We start from the raw sequence: 21,858 nt of genomic DNA, 5'->3' as shown, positions 1-21,858 counted from the left end.
CCTGTCTAAACCATGAGAGAAAAAAAGGTTCCGTTGGTCTGTATTCTACCTTTGATAAGGCGTACATTTGATGTAATATTAACAAATTGTCTTATGGCCAAATTACATGATGTACTCTTATGTTAAGTTTATAATGTACATTGATAATTACAGAAAATGTAGAAACTACATTGGAAAGAAAGAGGAAAACCTACTGTTCATATAATTGGAATAGGACTTTTTCATTTGTATTTGACAATGGGTGTAAATTCACCTTTTACGTTTGTCCACATTAATACATTATTTTGCTTTACATATTTAGAGAAAACTGTAGTGGTTACTCTCTCCATCTGAGTTGCTGCCGTGAAACACACACACACACTGTTAGTTAAGTCACAAGGCTCTGTAGCTCTGGAGGTTCATAGCAGCATCAGTGACAACTTTCTGGGTGAATAAACAGCTGTAACAGAACAAGTCATCCTGGATGAAATAAACAAATAGTCGAACTACAGTAGTTGAGCAAGAGCACCACCAGTCATGGAGGCGACCGACTGACCAAGCCAGGGAACAATGGGGCCATTGGCAGGAATCCTGAGTGTCTTGCCTGTACTTGGTGGTGAGGGGTTTTGAAGAAAAATGAGCCATTGTCTCTCTCTCTCTCATCCTGTTTCCGAACCTCAGCAAAGCTGAGCAATGTCTCTGGAAGCCGTCCCAGGATGCTCCACTGTGAAGAATACTAGTCTGGTCAAACCTCGCTGGCCCCATGGAGAGGTAGGTGTGCCTTCTTTACTTGTTATCCATTTGTGATGCTCTTGTTTTACCTCAGGGGTGATGTATTTTTATTTAATGCTATGTACGTATTCTAATTATGAGGGCACCAGGCAGATCAGGCAGCTGCCCTCTGGGCAGTGGTCACACCGGTACATTTCTGCATGTTATTTCCAAAGAAGCTTTCTTGGTTTCTTATAGACCATATAATTTACAGTATTTACAATCAAAGGAGAAGTACAGCTGAGTGTTGTTACTGTTTCTGTATGTCAGTTACCTTCGAACTGCAGACTACAATCAATCAACGTTGCCTTGGAGGCTGCTCTGCATGGTGGTCAAGAGCTGGCACAGCCATAACATCTGTTTTAAACCTAACCCTAACTTTAATCTTAACCACAATGCTAACTCTAATGCCTAAGACCAAAAAACACATTTTTGTTTTCATGAATTTTTTACATATTGACAATTTTGACATTGCAGCTGGCCCATCTAGCGTAAACCAGTCAAATCAATTGTTATTTGTCACATGCTTTGTAAACAACAGCTGTAGACTAAAAGTGAAATGCTTACTTATGGGTCCTTCCCAACTATTCATTAAGGAATATGATTGTTATTTGCATACAGCACAGTGTGTATTCTCTTCCTTTTCTGTGAGTACACTAGAATCAATAGGATTTTTCTACCCTATCAAATTTAATAACCACCAATTCAATATTAGTAATTGAATGTCAATGAGTTTATATACCACGTATCTTCCTTGAGTTATTGTATTATCATTATTGCATTGTGTTATCATGTCTTTTAATGGCCATGATTCCTGAACACTGCATACAGATAACTGGAGGATGACCTGATATACCCTTTAACGGGCTGACGACACAAGTCACCCTTGAACTCAGGTTGACATTTATTGCCAAGAGTCCTACCCTAGAGGCAGAACAAACTGTATTAACAAGATCATTTCTAAAAAGATTATGCTGATTTCATTCAAAAACTTTACTTTGTATCAAAGTGTAATTGTCACGACTTCCATCGAAGTCGGCCCTTCTCCTTGTTCGGGTGGTGTTCGGCGGTTGACGTCACCGGCTTTCTAGTCACTACCAATCCATGTTTCTGTTTAGTTTAGTTTTGTCTGATTACATACACACCTGTTTTACATTCCCTCATTACATTCCCTATTTAACCATCTGACAAACATTTCTGTTCTGTCCGTGATTGTTCATGTTGTTAGTGGTTGTGTTTGAGTTGTGTTTTATGTTCCTATTTGGAATTTTGCTTTATTCTTTGAGTAAACTCAGTTGGATTACTCTATACCTGTGTCCTGCGCCTGACTCCGCTTTCACTCTGCACCCAATCGCTGACAGTAATAACAAGATCATTTCTAAAAAGATTATGCTGATTTCATTCAAAAAAAGTCACTTTTATCAAATTTTTTATCAAAGGGACTTTTTTGAATGAAATCAGCATAATCTTTTTAGAAATGATCTTGTTCTTACAGTTTGTTCTGTCTCTAGGGTAGGACTCTTGGCAATAAATGTCAACCTGAGTTAAAGGGTGACTTGAGTCATCAGCCCGTTAAAGGGTACATCAGGTCATCCTCCAGTTAACTGTTGGCACACTACAAAAGTAGATTAGCAACAAGGTCATTCACCTTGTCACCCTGAATCACACTTGAACCAGAAAGAAAGTTCAAATAAATGATTTTTCATTGTAATGAGACTACTATCCAAATACTTTTCAGCCGGACATTGCAGCTGTATTGGGGTATTTCAACAATATCATGGTCCTGTTCAATGACTTCATTGATAGTTGGTATGTAATAAACATTCTCAGTATGGCCAAACCCCTAGACATGTGTTGTGTGTTGACAGAGTAATAGTTACTCAATGGCAACAAAATCTATTGAGATTCATATTTGTTATTCTGCTGGCATTCCTACAGTGACTATTGCATGTTACTAGGCTACCAGCCTTACTCAAAGTTTTACATGCGGTGTCATACTGGGGTGAAGATGATCAGTGTAGGCTCACCTCAAGCCAAACACCTGATGCCTTCTGTAAGTCTGAACCAACAAGTCATAAAATACTGATCCCATATTTAAAAAAGGAATGGGCTGCTATACAAAGGGGTCATGCACCTACTTTCTTTTTGTGTGGGGGGGGGGGCACTGATGGCCAAATGTGATATCTTTGAATTAATTATGCATAAAATATACAATACATTTGATATGCTCAGCTTACAAATGGGGAAAAAAGGTGATTTCTGCTATGTAAGAACAAAGGAGGCTCTGACGGTGTGACAGATGCACCATAGGCTAAGCTATCAGATTTAACACATTATTTAAATATATCTAATATGTTACCCTGTCTGTGTGCATCCACTTCTGATGTAAATGTGTAATTAGTGAACATTTTTTTATTGTGTCCCGTGAAACCCTACAGTGTTGCTACGGTCCTAGTAGAACAAAAGCTTGTCAATTCACTTACAAAGTAGGCTGGATCTGATTACCTAATTCTGACCACACTTTTACTGTAGCATTTGTTACAGGCTAGGCTAAGGATTGTGTAGTGATACAATAGAGAGCCTTTTGTCATATTGTTGGAGTGGCCTACTACCCTGAGACAGCGTGTGCACACACAACCATTCAGATACATGGATGCCACCTAGTGGTTTAAAACATCCACTGTCAAAACCAGATATGGTGGGGAAATTACACCCTGCTTACACACGTTTGTATAGAAATTACATTCTGTATCAGTAACAAGGAATATGACCTCTTGCATTAAGAAATAAGATTGTTCTTTGTATACAGAAAGGGGCATATTCTATCCCTTCCTGTGAATACACCAGGATAAATAGGATTGTTGTACCCTATCAAATTTAATAACAAGCAATTCAATATTAGTAATGGGATGTCAATGAGTCTATACACAGCATATCTTCTTTGAGTTTATTTTGTTTCAGGTAAGACCCAGATGCAGACGACGTTGAAGTAACAGTTTATTAATCAAACAGGGGCAGGCAAAAGGCAGGTCAAGGGCAGGCAGAGGTCAGTAATCCAGATAGGTGGGGCAAAGGTACAGGATGGCAGGCAGGCTCAGGGCAGGCAAAGGTCAGTAATCCAGAAAGGTGGGGCAAAGGTACAGGATGGCAGGCAAGCTCAGGGTCAGGGCAGGCAGAATGGTCAACACCGGGAAAACTAGGAAACAGGACCAATTGAGAGATAGTACTAGTCAAAACTTAGTATTATCTTATTATCAAACATAGTCTACATAAAAACCATAAATCAGCATTAACGAGCTGACTTCAATACCTTGATCTCGTTATTACAGCGTTAGTCATGAAATATCACTTAGATGATGGCAGGAGCAAGAGCCATAGATAGATATGCAGTTCTGGTGTCAGCTATTGTTGTATGAGACAACACTGCATGGCAAAGCTACAGCTAGGAAGTATTGGCTGATATGATATTAGGCCTGCAGTAGCATTGCCAGTGGCCAAAGTTCACTGAGTTACTGGTGCTGCCTCTTACACTGCAGGTTGTTAGAGTACTAAGAGTTCTGGGGGTGGTGTTTTACTGAGCATTTCTCTGCTACTGAAATCAAAATGACCCTGAATAGGTCTGCTACTCTTTGGTCCTGGCCTGGGTCCACCCCATGACATGGCAGTTATGACAAGATAATGTCAAAGATTACAGACCTTCAGCAATCCAAAAAAGGTTTGTTATTTGTTGCTTGGTTTGGTTTAAGGGGAAGTTGTGTAGAGTGATTCTTCTGGTGACCTGATAATCATGCAGTCTATTTTAGAGCACATCGATGAAATATATCAGGGATTATTGAAAGTCTGGACAATCTACTTTTTTCCCCACAAAATATTTTCTATATATTTTTTATATATAGACCAAAGTATCAGCTAACACACCATGTAAAGAAACAACCTCCTAATTTTTTTGTCCTTCTTCATGAAATATAAAAAATGGATTTGTCAACTCTGTCAGGCGCCATAAAAGGCTTTTCATTCTTAAACGTATGGTACAACAAGTGTTTGAAACCTTGATTGTTTAATTCTTACATTAGATTATTCAAATATGAAATACGAATCTCCAAATGTTGTTTTGTTTTATATATAATGTTATATAATGTTCCAGGTCTAATGTTGTTAGCATTTGACATGTTCTTCTAGATTTAGAACATGTGTTACGGAGTTGACAAAAAGGGCACTTTTCTAGGTAGCAATTTAGTTTTTCCTCAGTTGCATTGACTCTAAAAACCGCAAAGGTTGTGATGTGTACCTTATGTCTCACATAAAGATGACTGATGGTCGGCTAGTAATGTTACAAACATCTCTAATCATCTAATCATTTATTCTAGACAGATCACATCTTAATGTTGAGATTAAAAAGGCTAACTTTTTTTCAAATGCAAAAATATTGCATGAAAATCTATTTAGACATCAGCAAAGTGCTGAGGTGCTTTCACCTCAGAACCAAGGTGAATGGACAATTGGGTGCTTTTCTGGCATTTTTCATGCAGTTTTTCATGAAGCGGCTTAGAGTGTGTTTTATACAATCGAGAGACATGGTCCGTACCAAGCAGACAGTATTAAGCACTTGTTAGAACATACAGTCAGGTCCATAAATATTTGGACATTGACCAAGTTATTATTATTTTAGCTGTCTACCACAGCATATTGGAATTTAAATGAAATAGTGCAGACTTTCAGCTTTAATTTGAGGGTATTTACATCCAAATCGGGTGAACGGTGTAGGAATTACAGCACTTTTTATATGTGGTCCCCCCATTTTAAGGGACCAAAAGTAATTGGACAATTGGCTGCTCAGCTGTTCCATGGCCAGGTGTGTGTTATTCCCTCATTAGTTAATTTACAAGTAAGCAGAAAAAAAGTATAGAGTTGATTTCAAGGGTGGCAAAGAGCTGTCACTGCCAGTGAAGCAAGAAATTATTAGGTGGAAAAATCTTAACAAACCCATCAGAGAGATGGCAAAACATTAGGTGTGGCCAAATCAACTATTTGGTACATTCTTAAAAAGAAAGAACGCACTGGTGAGCTCAGGAACACCAAAAGGCCTGGAAGACCACGGAAAACAACTGTGGCGGATGACAGAAGAATTCTTTCCCTGGTGAAGAAAAAACCCTTCACAACAGTTGGCCAGATAAAGAACGCCCTCCAGGAGGTAGGCCTATCTGTGTCAAAGTCAACATTCAAGAGAAGACTTCATCAGAGTAAATACAGACGGTTTACCACAAGATGTAAACCATTGGTAAGCCTCAAACAGGAAGACCAGATTATAGTTTGCCAAACAACATCTAAAAAATCCTGTACAGTTCTGGAACAACATCCTATGGACAGATGAGACAAATATCAACTTGTACCAGAATAATGGGAAGAGAATAGTATGGGAAGGGAAGGAACTGCTCGCGATCTGAAGCTTACCACCTCATATGTGAAGCATGGTGGAGGTAGAGTTATGGCGTGGGCATGTGTGGCTGTCAATGGAACTGGTTCTCTTGTATTTGATGATGATGTGACTGCTAACAAAAGCAGCAGGATGAATTCTGAAGTGTTTAGGGTTATATTCTCTGCTCAGATTCAACCAAATGCTTCAAAACTCATTGGATGGCACTTCACAGTGCAGATGGACAACGACCCAAAGCACACTGCGAAAGCAACCCAATACTTTTTTAAGGCAAAGAAGTGGAATGTTCTGCAATGACCAAGTCAATCACCTGACCTGAATCCAATTGAGCATGCATTTCACTTGCTGAAGGTAAAACTGAAAGCAAAACGCCCCAAGAACAAGCAGGACCTGAAGACAGCTGCAGTGAAGGCCTGGCAGAGCATCACCAGGGAAGAAACCCAGCAGTTGATGTCTATGGGTTCCAGACTTCAGGCAGTCATTGACTGCAAAGGATTTGCAACCAAGTATAAAAACTCCCAATTGAATGTATTAATATATAAGTTTGTACAATTACTTTCGAGCTCATAAAAGTGCTGTAATTACTACACTATTCACCCAATTTGGATGTAAGTATCCTCAAATTGCTCATCTTGATTGTTTCCTTTCAAATCCATTGTGGTGGCGTACAGAGAAATAATGATAATAACTCCAAATATTTATGGACCTGACTGTATGTGGGTGAGGTAATACATGCTTTCTAGATACTACCTACCAAACGTGCAGAAAATAGGATTGGTGTAGCTCAGGTAATACGAATTACATTTTTGGGATCATCCATTAAATGAACAAACAAATCACTTTTAATCTGCAGAAACTGAATTTAAGACAGTCCTTAGGCTTACATCTCACTCACTACAAGTGCAACATCTGCCTGAAAGACAGAGCACTGATACATCACTTCCTACTGACCCCAGAATAGACACAGCAGCATATGCTTTTCCACTATTTCTTTCCATTTGCATAAACATTAATGGGACATGGATGTCTGCTCATCATGTCAACCCTACAGGCAATGCCAGTCTTCAGGCGAGAGGTTCTGTCTCAATATACATTAGTACAGAATGTCTGCATAGAGAAGACTTCATTCTTAGTGTGTTTATACTATCTGAACACAATACAACCAAAACCTCCAGTTAGATATTTAGCAGGCCCAATGTTCTATTGGAACATCCTTTTTGGCTGTAGTTGTAGAAATGTCCTCTTTGTCCGTGTTTGTTCTAAGAAATTGTATGGAGTTACAGCGTATGCATAGTTCTTACGTAATGATAAGCAAGGGTTTCATTGGAGGAAGAGTACTTCAACCATTCCAATTCATTCTCAAGTTGTTTGGGGAAGTCAAAGTTTACAGGCTATTTATGTTCTACATCAGATGTACATTATTCTATTATATAAATGTACAGCAAAATGTCAGGGATCTTGCGCAATATGTTACCACGTCCTACACAACTATATTGCAATGCCTTGTTGACTAAGAGTAGACATCCAAGCTCAGCTGAAGGAAGTTTTTCTGGGATAATGTTGGCATTCACCTCTAGGCTCTTCATCCCCAGTCGCTTCAGTGGACTGGAGCCTCCATCAAACTGGCATGGGACGCACAGAGCCAGGGGGTAGGATAGAATAGGCTTGAATAAAAAACGGAAAGAAAAGTGAACAAATGAGAGAGGACTGCCACCACTCTCAGGAAGCCTATAGGATATACTCCACTCTGCTCTGTGCTGCCTGGGAAGAGCAGTTGGATGGTGTGGGGAAAGGAGAAGGGGGGGGGCAAGCACCAATAGAGTTGCTATGCTTTTCTCTGGTGTCTTGTGTCACTCTTTTCTCTGGGGGCCCCATCCAAGTCACATGGCTGTGCTTGATCTGTTACATAAACACAGACCTCTGTGGCCCCCAGTCGGCTCCCATTAACTTAGTTCTGCAGAGAGAAAAAACTCTCTGTGTCTGGGTGACATTGGCAAAGGGCTGAGGAGAGGAAAGCTGTCGAGATGTTCACTTCTTGTTGTCCTTGTTGTTGTATCATTTAAATTCCACTGCAGACAGACAACATAACTCTCAATGACCTCTTGAAGGTGATAACTGATTGACATTGTATAATTGTGCGCTTATCAAATGCTTGTGTAAAGGGTTGTTTGAACAGGATGCACCATTTTGTGCAGCAAAAGATGACACACTAAAATTAATCTGTTTGTCAACTCAACAAATCATTTTGTACTTTTATTTTGAGGAGATACAATTCTTGGATGGGATAGCCAACACAAACTTACATTTTATGTCAGTTTACCATCACACCCTTAAAACCTCTTAAAGATCTGACCCTTTTTTTTCACTCAGAACCTGAAGCACATTCTTGATACCATTTGAAAGGAAACACTTTGACGTTAGTGGAAATGTGAAAAGAATGTAGGAGAATAACACATTAGATCTAGTAAGAGATAATACAAACAAAAAAACATGTGTTTTCAAACAAAATTGTTCCATTATCTTTGAAATGCAAGAGAAAGGTCATACATTAAGGTAGGATCCTAGGTGTAATTTAGATTTTGTCCACAAGATGGCAGCAGTGTGTGCAACGTTTCAGACTGATCCAGGGAAGAATTGCATCCCTACACAACAAGTCTGCCAGGAGTTTGCGCAAACGTGCCGAATTGGTCAATTTATACATTTTCAAGTACATAACTATACAGAACATACAAAAATACTATAATAATACAAAAATTAAGTTTACACACTCCCAGGAATGTCATATATGATGGATCATTAGCTTCCCTACAGAAAATACACTAATTTTCACACATCTAGATGGGCGGGAGGGAGGAGTCAGAGACAGTAGTGGGGTCAAACTGTGGAACCCAGATCCTACATTTAAATATAAATCTATGCTACATTTAATCTATGCTACATTTTATCTCTGGGACCCTCAGGATGACAAATCAGAGCAAGATTACTGAACGTAAGTACATTCATTTATCTTCAGAGGTGAATGTATCAAACCAAGTGCCGTAATAAAAGTGTTTCGTTGTTGTGCACTATACTCAAACAATAGCATTGTATTTTATTTCTGTAATAGCTACTGTAAATTGGACACTGCAGATAAATGAACAATAATTTAAGCTTTCTGCCCATATAAGACATGTCTCGGAAATTTGGCTGTTGTATTCAACGTTTTCTAGTCACGTTATTGCATATTGAGCAACAACCGTCCCGGTTTAGGGACACAGTAGAGGTTAAATTGAGTGGCATTTTTTCAATTGGAGATTACATTAAATGCTGAGCTTGAACAGAAAGTTTCATACACTGTCTTAGTTATTAACTGAGTGAGCACCACTTAATATATAATGACTAACTTATAATAACCAGAACATGTATATAAATAGGCTAGTTACTGGACCATCTGTGTCTTTAGGATGGCAGCAAGATTTTGGAGCTGTGCATGTGATCCGACTTGGAGAAGAAGCCACGTGATGGCCTGACTGTGTTGCTTCCCCCAGGGACAGCACAGCACATGGCTGGCTAGATGAACTCCTAATGCTCCAGTCATTCCAGCAGCATCCCCTTTTCTCCTCTAGATCTCCTCAGTCAGATTGGGGGAGGGAGGGATGTGTGGAGGAGGGGATGTTTTGAAGCAAGGCCTCTGGAGGATGGGTCCTTCAGGCCCAGCTGGCTTGGTTTCAGAGCCAGCACCCCACTCTGTCCACTCACTCACACAGCCTCATGTCTCAACCACTAAAATGACCAAGATTCTCTTCTTGAGCACTCTCACCCAGCTCACCACTCCCTCATCCAGCTCTCCACATTCTCAACCAGATCTCCACACTCTCACCCCGCTCACCACTCCCTCACCCAGCTCTCCACATTCTCAACCAGATCTCCACACTCTCACCCAGCTCTCTACTCTCTCACCCAGCTCTCCACACTCTCACCCAGCTCTCCACACTCTCACCCAGCTCTCTACTCGCTCACCCAGCTCTCCACACTCTCACCCAGCTCTCCACACTTTCACTCAGCTCTCCACACTTTCACAAAGCTCTCCACACTCTCACCCAGCTCTCTACTCTCTCACCCAGCTCTCTACTCTCTCACCCAGCTCTCTACTCTCTCACTCAGCTCTCCACACTTTCACTCAGCTCTCCACACTCTCACAAAGCTCTCCACACTCTCACCCAGCTCTCCACACTCTCACCCAGCTCTCTACTCTCTCACCCAGCTCTCCACACTTTCACTCAGCTCTCCACACTCTCACAAAGCTCTCCACACTCTCACCCAGCTCTCCACACTCTCACCCAGCTCTCCACACTTTCACTCAGCTCTCCACACTCTCACAAAGCTCTCCACATTCTCAACCAGATCTCCACACTCTCACCCAGCTCTCTACTCTCTCACCCAGCTCTCCACACTTTCACCAGCTCTCCACACTCTCACCCAGCTCTCCACTCTCTCACCCAGCTCTCCACTCTCTCACCCAGCTCTCCACACTTTCACTCAGCTCTCCACATTCTCAACCAGATCTCCACACTCTCACCCAGCTCTCCACACTCTCACCCAGCTCTCCACACTCTCACAAAGCTCTCCACACTCTCACAAAGCTCTCCACACTCTCACAAAGCTCTCCGCACTCTCACCCAGCTCTCCACACTTTCACTCAGCTCTCCACACTTTCACTCAGCTCTCCACACTCTCACAAAGCTCTCCACACTCTCACCCAGCTCTCTACTCTCTCACCCAGCTCTCCACACTTTCACTCAGCTCTCCACACTTTCACTCAGCTCTCCACACTCTCACAAAGCTCTCCACACTCTCACCCAGCTCTCCACACTCTCACAAAGCTCTCCACACTCTCACAAAGCTCTCCACACTCTCACCCAGCTCTCCACTCTCTCTTAAGTTGGATCACTTTTCACTGGACTCCCATATCATACTCTCATGCTTGAATTTAAAAAAAAGTATATTTCAAGTGGGCCTCTTTTGTCTTCTACTGTTCCTGCAAGCCAGGGGGGAGGCCAATGCCATCACACCAGATCAACCCCTTGAATAGCCTTCTCCTTGAAGTTTGCAGTTGTGTAAACATATGTTGTTCCCCTTAAGTGTGTGTACATTACTGTATTTATACATGGGATATTGCTTTTCAACAGGAAGTTCAAAAATAGCCAACGTTTGTATTTAAGAACTGTTAAATAATTAATTTTTTTCTGAAATACTTGTCCCCAGATGAAAAATATGACCAGTAACCCTAATCCTGCGTCCGAGGTTTCCAGTGATGTCTGAGCAGAAATAAAACATTGATGTGAAACATCAAATTACAGTTGATACAAATGACAAATCTGTTACCCACACACCCCAGTATACTAACAACAGAGATGGATAAGGCTTGCATCTGCTTTGTATCCAGATATACTTAATTTAATTATGATTATTGGCGTCATTGAGGTATCTTTTGGAGGAAGACTGTAAGTCACTACACAACACAGCTATATGTTCATTGTAACACTGGCCAGATACATTTATTTTAACATTAGCCAGATACTGTTTTCTTTATACTGTTGTGCACCAAAGGAATTTGAGTTTAGCTCAAGGTCACTTACAGTATTAAATAGCATACAGTACAATAGCTAGCACATTGGGGAATGATTTTTCCAATTACAACTTATGTATATGAACTATGATTTCTCCTTGGAAACAAATATTTCAGCCTGACCTTAAACACTGGACGTAACATAGTAAACGTAAATCTGTGACAATCAAATTATTCTCAAAAGTATGATATGTTGCATTTGGTATGTTTACATGAGACAGAAGGTTACTTGAGCCCAAAAATGTATACATACCATACAAAGTGTGACATATCATGATAAATGGAGGGAGACAGATTTAGGTTAACTATATTAGGTCTACCCCAGAGTCCAGGTTGAATAGTTATGAAGTAGGGATATAGAATATGGGCAGAGAACAATACAATATGAATAAGGCATGGTTTGCTTCCACTGTACACATAGATGCTATTTTAGTCATGTGAAAAAAGCTGGCACATGCACTATTTAACATTGTGTGCTATTGCGTTCCAGTTCTACGGCCTGACAAAAAGCCTTGAGTGTAAACACCATGTCGGAAAAGACGCAGAGTGTAGGGCAGAGTGGGACCTGTCCACCAGTCCCATCTTTGGCCATCCGCCTGGATGGAACGTCTAAATATTTGGACATCTGATATGACTGAGCGTACCTGTTGGATACATTCAAACAAATCTGGTGTAAGGCAATGTGGTTTTTATCTCTGGGTGGCACTTTGGAGAGTGGATATCCCAGCAGGCTCTCCCTCTCACTCTCTCTCTTTCTCCATTGTTGATTGTTACAATTGAGGACACCTGTTATAATTATGACATATAAGTAGAAGTACAGTTGTTCCGTGTGTGTGTGTGAATGAGAGAGAGAGTGAGAGCACTCACACGCATGACTAGCCATATGCCAACTACTGTGAAGATGCGGCTACTTTACACATTGTGCATTTTCAAGGCAAGCTATCACATACAGAACTATAGCTGTACAGGTAGCCTAGGTATGGGGAGGTGAGGAGAGGCAGTTGTGTGGAGATAACCATGTGTTGCTGAGATCAGAGAAGTGGCAGAGAGATGGAGAGCTGTCATGTGTGTTACTTACTGAGTGTTGAGGTATAGGGGGTGGGTGTTGAGCAGTGTTGAGCTATAGGGGGTTGGTGTTGAGCAGTGTTGAGCTATAGGGGCTAGGTATTGAGCAGTGTTTAGCTATAGTGGGTAGGTGTTGAGCAGTATTGAGCTATAGGGACTAGGTATTGAGCAGTATTTAGCCATAGTGGGTAGGTGTTGGGCAGAATTGAGCTATAGTGGCTGGGTATTGAGCAGTGTTGAGCTATAGGGGGTGGGTGGGTAAGAAAAGGGTGGGGGTATTGCCACTAACAAGCCTCCCTCAGCTGGGTGGGTGTTCATTTCAAACTGCAGTCAGATGTCCTTAAGTTTGACCCTTCTGATGAGGGTCACTTGCCAGGGGAGGGAGGGAGAGATTTTTTTCTTCTCTTTTTTATACTTCCTTCTTGGGCAGAAGGCTGGCGTAATAGAAACCAGACACGAGTCAGAATGTGAGGCATTCACAGGAGAAAGAGTTCAGTTCCGTCCTCACTCAGTGGATAAACAGAAAAGAGAGAGGATAGACAGAAAATGCTGTAATAACATATAGTCTTATTATAAGATGTTTGTTGTTTTTACTATGTGGGGAAGCTAATGTTGTTGTTAGCTAGTGGGGGTCACGGCATCAGATCAGGATCAGGATCAGGATCAGGATCAGGATCAGGATGGACCCTCCATGCCATTGCTGTTGTGGAGACTATGCACGGGAGCTCTAGAGATGGCCGTGGAAATGTGGACAAAGTTATGTTTGAACAGAGCGTGCGGTGCAACTTCTTCTCCAGGTGGGTTTTCTCAGTTCTCCGTCAAAATTTTCTCCAAACCCTAGGATGCCTATATCTGCCGAGTTACCATATTTTCCACTGTCATACTGTAGGTGTTGTATTTGGGAAATAGAAAGCTGACTTCAACCCATAAAGAACTTGTCTCTGATTGTTAATGATTGAATTTGAATGATAGTTATTTTTTATAGACTGAAAATGCAATATGAAATTCCAAGAACTGTGTCTGGGTAAAAATGCAAAATGCAAAAGTAGAATGTAAAATGAAACTGTTATGCCAGGTGTACCACCGTTTTAAATGCACAGGGTAAAAGTATAGCTTAGAAATAACATTGAGATAAGTGTCTATTAGAAATACTCAAAGGGTTTTTGTTCCATATGCTCAACTAGGGCTGGAAATTGCCAGGGACCTCACCATGCAATATTATCACGATACGTAGGTGCCGATACGATGTGTATTGCGATTCTCACGATTCTATATGTATTGCAATTCGATGCTGTGATTTTATTGCGATTCGATGTTTCAAACATATTGCTCACCATGTGTCTTCTGCAGAGGGACAAGAGACAGCCATGAGAACAAGTTTTGATCAGTCAGGGAAATAAAAGTGCTGAAAACAAATTGGCTCCCTGTTTAAAAATAAGATTGTCCTCAATCTATAAAGGGCAACAGGTAGCCTAATGATTAATTAAGAGCTTTGGGCCAGTAACTGAAAGGTCACTGGTTCAAATCCTGAGCCAACTTGACGAAAAAGTCTGACGATGTGCCCTTGAGCAAGGCACTTAACCCTAATTGATCCTGTAAGTCGCTCTGGATAAGAGCATCTGCTAAATGACTAAAACGTAAATGAAGGAAAAATACTGGAGTTTTGGTACAGCCAACTAGCACAAAAATCATATTGCGATATTGTCAAAAAAGATATATCGTCAAAAATATACCTATACGTAAATGTATCAATCCTTTCCGCCATCACTATGCTCATCACTTTAAAGCCCAATATGCCTCCTCGCTCTGACAACAATTTAATCTCAAACATCTGCATCCTTTAAATCAAATCAAAAATCAAATCAAATTTGATTTGTCACATACACATGGTTAGCAGATGTTAATGCGAGTGTAGCGAAATGCTTGTGCTTCTAGTTCCGACAGTGCAGTAACTTGCTTTAGTCCTGCTGTGTAAAACGTATTTTGCAGCAAAAAAAAAAAAAAAAAAGTTGTTCAACTTGACATACACCTCTGACCAGGGGCACAACTTTCAGTGTGGATGGGGTGACACCTGTCCCTCCCAGTTTTATCATTGGAATGTGATACAAAAGCTGGCAACGGTGTGCTTTAGGACCATGCGGATGCCTCCGTGCGGTCGGATAGGCTGTTGGAGAGTTTATCTGACCGGATATTTTTTTTTACAAATAATAATAATATGTCTCCCCCCCACTTCTAAAACCAAGGTTGTGCCCCTGCATCTGATACCAAGTTGTTTGCAATTCTTTATCATGTATATTCTCTCAGGCAGCTACAACCTTTGTACATTTCTAATATTGGTGGTTCTCAGTTGGAGAGACAGATGGTGATGCAACCTGTGCAATAATGGGGATAGAGATTAAATCCAGAGAAGAAATTCCACGCAATTACAGCAACATGTGCTACTGCAACTTGTTTACACCAGACTTGTAAATGCTTGTTCTACAGTTGTAAGATATTGAGGTATAGTTCTTGTTATTGTTTTCACCTTATGCAGACTTGTACGATTTGGAATATATTTGACGTGTTCAAAATATTGGTTTAGATCATGTTCAATGATGAATAAAAGTGATAAACTACAACTTTTCATTAGTTATTCATAATAGGACACAGGTCAAAGGTCAAGGTCAAGATCTTGAGGGCAAGTCAAGTTGCACTCCTCAGGTGCGATTGCCTTCAATGGGAGAACAAGGCTGGGTTCAATTCAAATTGAAGGCAGTCAGTTCAGGAAGTAAACTTAACTAAAAATGTATCTATTTTCAATGACTTCTCAATAAACTGAGGAGTAGAAGCTATTTACAGTATTTCAAAGATCCCCCAAAAAAAAAATGTATACATGAAAATCACTTTCTGAATTGACTGCCTCCAATTCTTATTGACCTCAGCCCTATGGAAGCCCAAAGCATATGTTGTAATACAGAAATGGAAAGATAGCCTACATAATAACAGTGCATCTTTTTGGTCATATCACTCTGTTGTTTTTTCCTTCAGCTAAATCCAGATACTGAAATCGATATTTACAAGATGAATTTATATTAGGAAAGGGAATGACATAAGATATGCCTACAATTAAAACTAACACATAAAGATAGTAATTGCGTTCATTAATACAGCATTCTCAAATCATGATTTTTCCAATACTTTGTTAAGACATGTTTACAGAAAGTAAATATTGTTATTCCCCAAAGGCTCTGTTAGCAGACTTGTGAGCATGAAAACATGTGTATTGCTTTCTTGCATGGGTAACTTGCTCTTTCTGACATTAAGCATGGTATATACAGTACGTGTTAGAGACCCCACAATAAAACAGTACAATATCACACAGCGGAAGAGTCGTGTTAACAAGCTACAAAAAAACATATTCCCTTTTCAAGTTCAACTGTATGAAATACCAAACTGAATAAATAATGTTGCAAACTACCAACAAACCACTGAATTGCTGTATACAGTTCATCCTCTAAAGCAAGCCCTAATTGGGGCACTATTCATAATAAAGCCAAGTCATAATCCTCGATTGGGCTTCAGTTAAACAAACCTGCCTTACCTCAAGATCTAGGCAGTGACGTACATTAGTGAAGTGTAATTTTACGGATACGGTTTACTAACTTATTACACTAGGTAAGTGTTTCAAATAAGGGTTCACGCAACTATTTTTTACACCCCTGGTCCTGGGGCAGATGAAGAGTTACCCACAGTAGCTGCCATCTGTGGCCTGGCCATGTGGTGCTAGCTGATCCTCCCTCCCTCCTCAGTGTGAGACAGCAGCACTGGGTCTGGAGGGCAGGCCTCGTGGCAGCTAGACAGATGAACAAGCCTCTCCTGTTCACTGTGTTCACTCAAATGGCAGCGAAGGGAGATCAGAGGAGATGGCACGTCCCACGCCAGGGAAAACAGTACTGCTATACAGTCATGATACTATCAACTCACAAAGCGGGCAGTCGGCCTGCTCTGTGTGTGAGGGGAGTAGTAACACTAGTGGGACAACATCCTGGGGTATAGATGGTTTACTTTTGACTTCTAGAATTTGAATTTTTATTAGGATCCCATTAACTAACGCCATGGCATCAGCTAGTCTTCATGGGGTCCATAGAACTTAAAAGAGATTGCAAAAAATTACATTTACATTAAGACATTACAAACATTTAACAGGTAGACAGACGTCTCTAGACTAAGATTCAACAGCCGATCTGAGAGACCCAGGTCAACGTTCAAGGGAACCTATAGGGATTCTCTCTCAGAATACCGAGACCAGCACACAGAGACACCTCCACATATGTGTTCTCTCTCTCCTCCTCCATATGCCTCCTATCTTCATATCACCCAGCTGCATCACTCAGTACACTCCTTTAACCTGGGGAGAATTCATCTAGTTATCCCTTCATTCAGCCATCAGAAGCTGCGTCATTAAATAATATGAGAATAGTAGAAGCTTTTAAGTAATCTTTACAGTAAGTTAGGTACCCCTCACTATGTATGTATATGTTTGACTAGTCTAAGGTATAGCCTATGCAATGGATTACAATTTAAATGAGTTATATCATTGTCACACTGGTAGGAATTTGTGTGATATGTCAAAAAACATTTGTGTGTTTTTAGCTAAATTGAATTGATCATTAACATTATTTAAAAAAGAATGACTCCAATAGTTTTATGTGTGTTTAATAATTATAGTGTATAAAAAAGGACATACAAGAAAGCCAAATTAGGACATAGTTTTTTTGCACATGGAAGTGGGAACAGTCTATTAATGGGAACAGTCTGTGGGAACAGTCTATTAATCATTTGATTCATTTCAAACGGGGCCCAGGGATTATCTTCATAGTTGTTGCTTTTAATTAACATTAGTCTGTTGTGTTGTGTCCCTCTGAGGTCTTGCATGTCCAACGCCTTGGTTGACACTGTAGTGTGAATTTAATTGGATTATCTTGACTGCTGATGGGCTGAGGATCATTAAATGCCTCAGCTTGCCTTACCAAGCAACATTGGCATCATATACTATTTATTATAGCAAAAGTTGTGTGAAAATATATAATTTTAATACATTTATTTTGTCTTCATGTTGGGATTATCTCAATATCAAATAATTTCTGGGTAACCATGAATTACCTAACTATGATTGTTTACAATTGAAATGCTTAAAAAGAACCAACAATAGTTTATTTGCAAAGAGCAATTTCTCGAGCAGAATTTTGATAGGACTGTCAGAGTGGAGTGAGTGGGGAGGGGGAAACCAAAAACTAGTTGTTATTGGCAGAGAGCTTTGGAACCCTCTTTCTTATTGGTTTGTTATCTAATTGACCGTCTGTTGACTTAACAGTATTATTCCAACTTCATAGTGTGAAAACATGTATAAAACACAGAAAATCACATTTTTGACTGCACTGGGCCTTTAAAAGAAAAGCAAAAGTTTTAATGAACCAAACGCCTAATTATACTTATTCTGTGTTCCCAGATTCTAGTTGAAAAGCCTCTATGACCACCATGAGCTGGAGCTTTCTAACTCGTCTTCTGGAAGAGATCCACAACCATTCCACCTTTGTGGGGAAAGTGTGGCTCACAGTACTCATCATATTCCGTATCGTGCTGACTGCCGTGGGGGGCGAGTCCATCTACTCGGACGAGCAGACCAAGTTTACCTGCAACACCAAGCAGCCCGGCTGTGACAACGTGTGCTATGATGCCTTCGCTCCGCTTTCGCATGTTCGCTTCTGGGTCTTCCAGATCATCATGATCTCCACCCCCTCTGTCATGTACCTGGGCTATGCCATACACAAGATAGCCCGCGCTTCCGAGGTGGAGCGCCGGAAGTTCCACCGCCGGAAGAAGCCCATTCAGGCCCACAGGTGGAGGGAGAGCCACCCGCTTGAGGAGGTGCTGGAGAATGAGGACGATGATGCAGAGCCCATGATCTACCAGGAGGACGTGGTGGAAGTCCAGGAGGTCAAGCTGGAGCCGGCCAAGCCGCAGAAACATGACGGCCGCCGGCGGATCATGCAAGAGGGCCTGATGAGGATCTACGTTCTGCAGCTTCTGTCCCGGGCTGTATTTGAGATTGGCTTCCTGGTGGGCCAGTATCTTCTCTATGGCTTCCATGTTAATCCGTTCTATGTGTGCAATAAGGTGCCCTGTCCCCACAAGGTAGACTGCTTCATCTCTCGGCCCACAGAGAAGACCATATTCTTGCTCATCATGTACGTGGTCAGCTGCCTCTGCCTGCTCCTTAATGTTTGCGAGATGTTCCACTTGGGTATCGGAAAGTTCCGGGACACTCTCCGCAAGAGGAGGAACCAGGGGGGGCGACGGACATCGTACAGCTACCCGTACTCCCGTAACATCCCCACCTCTCCCCCCATGTACAACCTGGTCATGAAGTCAGACAAGCCCAACAGGATCATCCCCAACAGTCTTATCACCCACCATGAGAAGAACATGGCCAACAATGCCCTGGAACATCACCAAGAGTGCACCAGTCCAGACGAGAACATCCCCTCAGACCTGGCCAGCCTACACCGCCACCTACGGGTGGCCCAAGAGCAGCTTGACATGGCTTTCCAGACCTACAACACTAACAAGAACCAGCCCACCTCCAGGACAAGTAGTCCAGTGTCTGGGGGCACCATGGCAGAGCAGAACAGGGTCAACACAGCCCAGGAGAACCAAGGAGCCAGGCCGAAATCAGCCACTACAGAGAAATCTGCGACCATTGTAAAGAACGGAAAGACTTCTGTGTGGATTTAAGAATGATTAACTTCACGTGGTACTGTAATCATACTGAAAAGCCATTTTTCAATTTCCAGGACCATATTCTGTGGATACTGGAAGATGTGAGAGATATTAAAGATATTAAAGGCTTTGGTGCATGAATTGATTGCACTGCCCGAATACACTGTAAAAAGTGCAATTTCATTCAGTAAGGCAACCAGCTGCAATAGGATTGTGAGTTTGCTAAACAACATTTTCACACACACACAACAGTTTTGTTGTGAGTTTGCTCAACAACGTGTTTGTTGAGCAAACACACAATCATAGTCAACATCTTTCTACAGTATATATTTAACTTTTGTTACATTTATTTAACTAGGCAAGTCAGTTACGAACAAATTCTTATTTTCAATGACAGCCTAGGAACAGTGGGTTAACTGCCTGTTCAGGGGCAGAAAGACAGATTTGTACCTTGTCAGCTTGGGGATTTGAACTTGCTACCTTTTGGTTACTAGTCCAACACTCTAACCACTAGGCTACGCTGCCGCCCCAGTGTGACATGTCGGATCAGGAGCACACAAAATAGGCACATTGTGACCAACAATAGTAAACACATTTGTTTTAAACAAACAAACAAACAAACAAACAAACAAACAAACAAACAAACAAACAAACAAATACAGTAGTACGGATCCTATTATTAGTATGTTATTGTGTGCTTTAAATGCCATAGCATGAACATAATTAATATATGCATATGTTGCTTAGTCAAACTTTTATAATTTTTGCGATTTATAGGGAGATATAAAATAAACCATGCTGGCAATATAATTTTACCCTAGCTATTGAACTGGATCAATTTGAAAAAAGATATTTATAAGGGTTTTAACTATAACAATTGTGGCCTCGTTAGCCTAGTTAAAAGCAATGCAGTGGTAAGCACTGTTTAATGGTACTATGCTTGAATCATGATGTTTGAAAAATGGACAGTCAACCAAATGTGAAGATGTTTTTGTTGTTGAGAAATTCAGAACTGTTCAGTTTGCACTTGTAACTTTTTAACTCATTTTGAGTTGTATTATGACATTTAGAGAAATGATGCATGAATAATTTATTTGTTTAAGACATTTTGGATGAAGTTAGTATAGGTTTTGTTGAAAGAAGAGATGTGACATGTCATGGAACAAATGGTGTTCCATCAGCAGCAAAGATTTGAGCTACACTGTTCTCCATAAAGTCATATTTGAATTCACTCCACTTCTTAAAGCTTTGTCACTTTAGGCATTGTCGGAATAAATTAGTTTAAGAAGAAAAAGGTAAGTTGTTGTATTGAAAACTTACCGTAAACCAATTTCTGATCATTTCTGATGTTTTTGTGGGGCATATAATGCATGCTACATTTTTACACATATGACATATACAACACAATGTACATAGTCAAAAATCTATCCTCATAAAGTTGACTCCATATTTTCCTATATTTAGGAATCTGTCTTGAATCAAGTAGTTTTCTGCATTGTTTTCATAGTAGATACATAATTCTGCCTTTAGCATTATGATACTCCAGTCCAAAGTGCCTCAAACGGTTAAGATTGTTCCTGTGTTTAATTCAAAAATAAATAAACCTAGATTATGTGTGTCTCTAATTATATGTCATTGTATATTGTATATTGTATGTGAAAGGGGATACCTAGTCAAATAAAATGTTATTTGTCACAGGCGCTGAATACAACATTTTACCTTACAGTGAAATGTTTACTTACAAACCCTTAACCAACAATTGCTTTAAGAAGTTAAGAAGAAAAACATGTTAAGTAAAAAATGTATAAGTAAAAAAATTGAAAATAAAAGTAACAAATAATTCAATAGGAGCAGTAAAATAACAATAGCGAGGTTATATACGGGGGGTACCGGTACAGAGTCAGTGTGCAGGGGCACCAGTTAGTCAAGGTAAATGCGGTAATATGTACATGTAGGTAAAGTTAAAGTGACCATGCATAGATAATAAACAGAGAGTAAATAATACATGGAGATGAGTAGCAGCTTGAAAGAGGGCGTCAGGTTAGCCCTTTGATTAGCTGTTCATGAGTCTTATGGCTTGGGGGTAGAAGCTGTTAAGAAGCCTTTTGGACCTAGATTTGGCGCTCCGGTACCGCTTGCCGTGCGGTAGCAGAGAGAACAGTCTATGACTAGGGTGACTGGGGTCTTTGACAATTTTTAGGGTCTTCCTCTGACACCGCCTAGTGTAGAGGTCCTGGATAGC

The 21,858-nt window shown here is 40.6% G+C and overlaps 1 protein-coding gene across 2 annotated transcripts; it reads left to right on the top strand.

The window, feature by feature from the left end:
• The first annotated feature begins 660 nt into the window (after positions 1–660).
• gjc2 (gap junction protein gamma 2) lies at positions 661–20,027 on the top strand. 2 transcript variants are annotated; one of them, XM_024436467.2, is made up of 2 exons: positions 661–750; positions 18,346–20,027. In XM_024436467.2, the coding sequence occupies exon 2, from the start codon at positions 18,366–18,368 to the stop codon at positions 19,629–19,631; it is 1,266 nt and encodes a 421-aa protein (XP_024292235.1). In that variant the 5' UTR covers positions 661–750; positions 18,346–18,365; the 3' UTR covers positions 19,632–20,027. The 2 variants fall into 2 exon arrangements, with proteins under 2 accessions (XP_024292235.1, XP_024292234.1); XM_024436466.2 differs by lacking the exon at positions 661–750 and adding an exon at positions 13,263–13,654.
• The last annotated feature ends 1,831 nt before the right edge of the window (positions 20,028–21,858 follow it).

This window comes from Oncorhynchus tshawytscha, linkage group LG10 (assembly GCF_018296145.1).
Source record: "Oncorhynchus tshawytscha isolate Ot180627B linkage group LG10, Otsh_v2.0, whole genome shotgun sequence".
NCBI lineage: Eukaryota > Metazoa > Chordata > Actinopteri > Salmoniformes > Salmonidae > Oncorhynchus > Oncorhynchus tshawytscha.
Note: the sequence above shows the minus strand (reverse complement) of the source record. Positions and strands in the feature narration are given on the sequence as shown.

What these genes read in the sequence shown, in the direction of transcription:
- gjc2 (XM_024436467.2), top strand. Translation starts at nt 18,366, where the DNA reads ATGACCACCATGAGCTGGAGCTTTCTAACTCGTCTTCTGGAAGAGATC.